Source organism: Anarrhichthys ocellatus, unplaced genomic scaffold, assembly GCF_004355925.1.
Source record: "Anarrhichthys ocellatus isolate YVR2014 unplaced genomic scaffold, GSC_Weel_1.0 scaffold36, whole genome shotgun sequence".
Classification (NCBI taxonomy): domain Eukaryota; kingdom Metazoa; phylum Chordata; class Actinopteri; order Perciformes; family Anarhichadidae; genus Anarrhichthys; species Anarrhichthys ocellatus.
In genome coordinates this window covers 1,696,629-1,702,254 of record NW_022280066.1, presented here as the reverse complement: position 1 = coordinate 1,702,254, position 5,626 = coordinate 1,696,629, and the positions used below count along the sequence as shown (strand labels likewise).

At 45.7% G+C, this 5,626-nt stretch overlaps 1 protein-coding gene across 1 annotated transcript in view; it reads right to left on the bottom strand.

Moving 5' to 3' along the window:
- Positions 1–5,182, bottom strand: part of bcl11ba (BCL11 transcription factor B a) — a 37,653-nt gene extending 32,471 nt beyond the window's left edge. Inside the window, exon 1 of the mRNA XM_031866734.1 lies at positions 4,217–5,182. Within this exon, the coding sequence (XP_031722594.1) occupies positions 4,217–4,271 (55 nt within the window). The 5' untranslated portion in view covers positions 4,272–5,182. The remainder of the gene's footprint in view (positions 1–4,216) is intronic.
- Positions 5,183–5,626: the final 444 nt, after the last annotated feature.

Here is a 5,626-nt window from a genome sequence, read left to right as displayed (position 1 = left end):
GTGTGTGTGTGTGTGTGTGTGTGTGTGTGTGTGTGTGTGTGTGTGTGTGTGTGTGTGTACGTGCGTGCGTGCGTGCGTGCGTGCGTGCGTGCGTGCGTGGGGAGGGGGGGAGATGGTTGGCGTTGAATGGTGAGCGTCGACAGACAGACAGCTCACCAAGCCTCAGCTGAGCAAACCAGTACTCTGGAATGCAGGCTATGCAGGGTGTGCATGTGTGCGTGTGTGCGGATGTGTGTGTGTGTGCTGTGGTATCAGTAGTGGGAGAGTGTGTACAGCTTGCTGATGAACAAAATGAGTTAAGGTATGCTCGTTGGGAACTGGAAACCCTCGTCCTGTGCACACTCATTTACAAACACACACGCTCTAAAAAGTCACACTTTTTATGTTGCATGTACAAACATTGATTTGTTTTGTTCTTCTCAAAACCAGAAATAACAACGGGCGTCTAAAGGACCATGTCATCCAAATGACCATAAAACAAACATATTTTCTCACTTACCTACAGTGGTGAATAAAATTGTATTTGTGGTGCCCATGGCATTAAAAAAAATACATTTAATATTTCAGGAGCAATGTGTCTTTCTAGAAACCATGTGCTGGTTATTCTGTATAATTCACACATGTGTCAATTGTTTTTTTGGGACTATTCCTGAAGTTGCCACGAAGACTGTCGACAACAAGACAATATGTTTTGTTCATTTCAGTGAACCGACCCTCTGAAGGCAATGCAGTCTCTACAACTATAGAGGACATTTATTAAAAATAATGTATGAAATGACTATTAGGCATATCATTATGTATTCATTACAATCAGCTGCAACACTTAATAAGACTCATTTATGAAGAAGTTAGGAGTTACTAGGTTCTCTCTCTCTCTCGCTCTGTCTCAATGACAAAGACTTAGCCCCAGCAGGGTGCACGGCTATTTGACAAGCCAAAGGGAAACATGCATCTCAAGTGGGCGATTGCAATTACACGCAGCTCTCTCTCTCCTCATGTGTGTGTGCAAATGTCTGTGTGTCTGTGTGTGTGTGTGTGTGTGTGTGTGTGTGTGTGTGTATGTGTGTGTGTGTGTGTGTGTGTGTGTCTGTGTGTGTGTGTGCGTGTTTGCGGCTACAATGGGAGCTCTCGTCCTGTTTGCGTCTCTTCACACTAAATCAGCCTCTCGGAGGAAAGCTGGGGTTATTTGCAGTGAATGAGAAGCAGACGGCACGTCTGCACCTTCGGGTGTAAACTGTCTCGATGTGGCGATGCCAAAACCCACACCAAATCTGCCTGGGCAACAACAATATATAGATCTCCACAGATTCACCTCTCGTTTCTTAATCTGTTCACACCACAAAGATGAACATAAAGAGAAGACGGTGAATAAGAGAATCATTTTAAGCTTTGAGGCAACAGGGAAGTGTGCAAAATGGGGCTTCAATATCCCGTATATTTTATGTTGCACGACAACTGAGGCCTTGCCAAAGTGCATTTAAAAATCAGCGATTTAACCTACAAGAAATCTGTCTCACCATTTTTAAACAATTCTTATCGCTACCATAAGACAAACAAGGCGGAGGAACTCTTCCTCCTCCGTCCTTCCTTCTTGGAGAGCCTTTAATTAATACACAATTGTCATATTTTGGACTGTGATGCATCATTTTGTGAAATCCAAATAAAAAAAGTGTTCCGATTAAAACACAGGTCGGATTTTATGACCTGACAGCTTGAGAGGAATTATGAGGATTTTTGTGAGGGGATTTGCATCTGTGTGTGTGGGTTGATGTCCATGCGAGCCTACATACACACACACACTGTATGCATCGTGTGTGTGCATGTGTGCATGTGTGTGTGTGTGTGTGTGTGTATAGGTGTGTGTGTGCATGTACTCAAGCATACTAAATTGGCGAGCATCTCTTACACATAAATTATGGAATGTAAAGAACCGTGCTGCAGCCTGAATGGTGATAAATCAGACACACAGACAGGTCAGACCTGCTCTGTGGACACAACTACTGCATTTTACACTTCACACACACTCATGAGCACACACACACACACACACACACGCACACACACACACACACACAGTGAGCTGAAAACAGCTTACAATACAAACAGGAAGCTGATTTAGCCTCCATCTTCGCGCTCTCTCATCTCTCCACATCTCGTGAACTGTTGCCTGTCTGTCCAATCGTCTGTTTATCTGTTCTAATATGAAGTGGGCTCTTTGCAGCGTGCACAATGTGACCCATTTCTCAAGGTAACCGAGTACACGCTGCGGTTCTGCCTCACACAAGTCGTAGCTATGTTAAGCAATCACATCTGCACTTGTGGCATGTAAGCCACATGCATTGTCTTTAGGTTGTGTGCCTCTGTGTAACGAGCGAGGGAGTTAGTGCAGCGCCATGAAGCCAGGCCTCACAGCAGCGGAGTGAACCACACAGCCAGGCCCAAGACCTATAGGTGAGGACGCTCAGTGTGCTGAGTCTCTCCTGTAAATATGGGTGTTACATTATACGCACTGTGCCACAGAAGTGCACACTGATCCACTGTCGTGAAAGTGATCTCATCCGGCAGGCTTCACACGAGACAAGTCAAGAGAGAGTAGCAATGTTCACCAAACTTAACGTGATATTGAGCAGCATTTAAAAAGTGCTCACTCAACATTTCCTCCTCTGTGATTTAGACTCATTACTGCACATCTTGTAAATCCATGACTTTGTCTCACTAAGCCTCCCTTACTGCTGTTTACTTTCACTTTAACTTCTTTTAGCAATTAAAGAGTCCTGCATGAAGGTCTGCTGCTCCTGTCAGGACACAGCAGCCACATCTGCAGCTGAAAAACTGATCTGAGGCCAGAACAAATATTTCACAGCTGAGAAGTTTAGCTGCACAAATGCCAGCGCCAAAAGATGGAATGTTTGCGTTAAATAAGGAGGATGAGCGATGCGTTTCCTCTTTGAATCATTTGCGTAATTTAGGTTTGACACATGACATAAAAAAAAGTTAGTTCTCTCATTCTAAAATATCTCATTTCTTTTCTGACGCCCTTTCCTTTCCAACAATAAACGCCTTTAATGTCATATTAATACTCCTTAATTACTTATAATAACTACTTAAGTTAAACGTATTTTGCGCGTAAATGCCGTCACTTACTGCACTCTGCATAACAGTGCTTGTGGGCAAACCCTGGAATGTTTCGCTGTCAAGGCGTGCAGGGTATTAAATAATCCAAACCGAGCATTAATATTACAAAGTGGAAGCTTTGCAGCCACGCAGCGTGAAAAAAACATCGAACGGGACCAACTAATTCCAGTGAATACAGAGAGACTGTGGCACGAGGCAGTAATGTGTCCATCAAAGATTCAATGACCTGCAGAGATCGAGAATCAACTCGACGTGTTGAACCCGAGGCTCTCCGTGGCTTCGTTAAAGTGCGAGGAGAATATCATCGGTTTGATTTATTACATTTCATCATTTTCCTGTACGGCAGCATGGCACAATAATTAAGTTTAGTGGTTGTCTGTTATGTTCAAATAAATTATTGGCCGTTTTCTGGAAGCGAAAGATGAAACTAATTTGTTAGAATTAAACACTCGAAAACATAACTGACTTATCTGTGTGTTCATCTAATATGGATATATCTAAACGGAGCTGGTGTTTAATATGCTCATGGGGGGGGGGGCGATATCTGCTTATGAAAGTGCGTAAAAAAGTATTTTATTTCTGATTTAAATTTATGGAGATGGAATTATATTTTTGTTCCCGGTTGAAAATGAAGAGTTATTTTCTCCTTGATGACAGCGCTGATTATAATTCAATAGAAACTAAAGGTGGAATGATAAAGAAGTCATCTCTCTTTTAACTTAGGACGGGTCTCCGACTCTCCGGTCCTTTCACGGGAGAAATCCAACACGCAACCACAGACTTTTCCTCCCTTTCTGCTCGATGTGTAAATGTGATCTAATAATAGCAGGCTATTTATAGACACTAATAATCAGTTAAGTAAATTAGGGCCTTTATCTAATTTCGCCAGTAAACCATGAGAGGAGAGAACTGGCCTTCAGGACGCACTTTGACAAACTTTCTGCTCCAAGTCAGAAAATGTTATTTTTTTACGCAGCAGGGTAAAAAAAAATCCACTCAACTTCTCAGAATGACAGCGGAGAGGAGAAAGGAGACCCTGACTCTGTGCTGCGGACATGTGAATTTTTGTAAGGATACTTACGTGTTATTTCTCTCTGGGACAGGTGCTGCGGGTTCCCCTGCTTGCGTCGGGACATCGCCCTGGCATTTACACTAGCATTGCCCGGAGAGCGGCGCTGGAAGGGTCGGCTCTCCTCCTCCTGCTGCTCGTGTATACCGGCCACAAACTGGCCCCAAAAACCGTCTGCTCGCTGGCCACTCCAAACTGACCACTCTGCACTGGCCCCAAATGTGGCCCTTTGAATTGACCCCTGCGCGATGGATCTCCCTCCAGCGAGCAGCGGCTCCTCCGCTCTGCGGTGACCGGCCGTGGCGCAGCGCTGGTCGGCCGGGTGGTCGGTCGGAGTTCAGTGCCAAAGTGGTGGCGCGCCTTCCTTCTGGTGGTGAGGGAGGGGGTAGTCCGGCTCTACCTTCCGACGCGTTCACACCATCTGTCAGAAAACAGCGGAAAAAGGACGGAGTGTGTTGGAGTGGAGTGGAGGAGAGACGCGGCAAGACGCGGGAGGTCGGCGGTCACCTCCTGATGGACAGGCACTATCTGTGTCCACTCTCCGGCCACCCTGGACACAGCGCGTCCCTGTCCGGAGAAAGCAGGTGAAATGACGCAAATTCACGTCTAAAAGTGTGTAAAATAGGAATCCAATTTCCTTCTCGGTACTTCTCTGGGTGTCGCTAAGTGGTGGGCACTTCTTCTGCTGCACTGGCAGCGCCAGCCAGGCGGGCGGGTTAGACTTTAACTCTTTAAGTCAAAGCCCAGTGCTGGTTTGAGGACAGACTGCCACCCTCTTTTCTCTTTGTGCTAGCTGCAGTGTCCCGCATCCCCGGGCTGTGTGCGGCTCTGTGCGGCTCTGTGCGGCTCTCTGGCTTCTACAATGGGAGAAAACTCAAGTTCAAGTGCGGACGTGACGTTCAGTGTGTGGTGAGAAGGGAGAGTGGAGACTGAAGAGCACTGGGGGCGACTAGTGGTGGCTTTCACACACACACGAACACACACACACACACACACACACACACATTGCTCTCACACCCTCGCACACACTCGGGCGAGTGGCGCGCACGGCAGCAGTGGTCAGAGCCGCTCAAGTCATCTCCTCCGGTGTCCCATCACTATTAGAATGGCATTTATTTCTGTTAAACTGTGACCTGAGGGGCTTCCGTACCTCATCCACAGGATGCTGGACACTTTGCACGAGCCTGCATTCACATTTTAAAATGCGTGCAGGCTTGAAGTGTGCAATTATGCGCCGATCATTACACACTTTCCCCGTTTGCTGGATAGCGTTCATAAAATTATCTGATTATTAAATATTGTTTTAAACTCAACATTTAATTAACATTTGACCCTTTTAAACCACTTAGTTCCATGTGCGTGCACACACCTTTACCACAATAAAGGCCCGTCGTATAATACAATCTTTAATAATTAATTTAC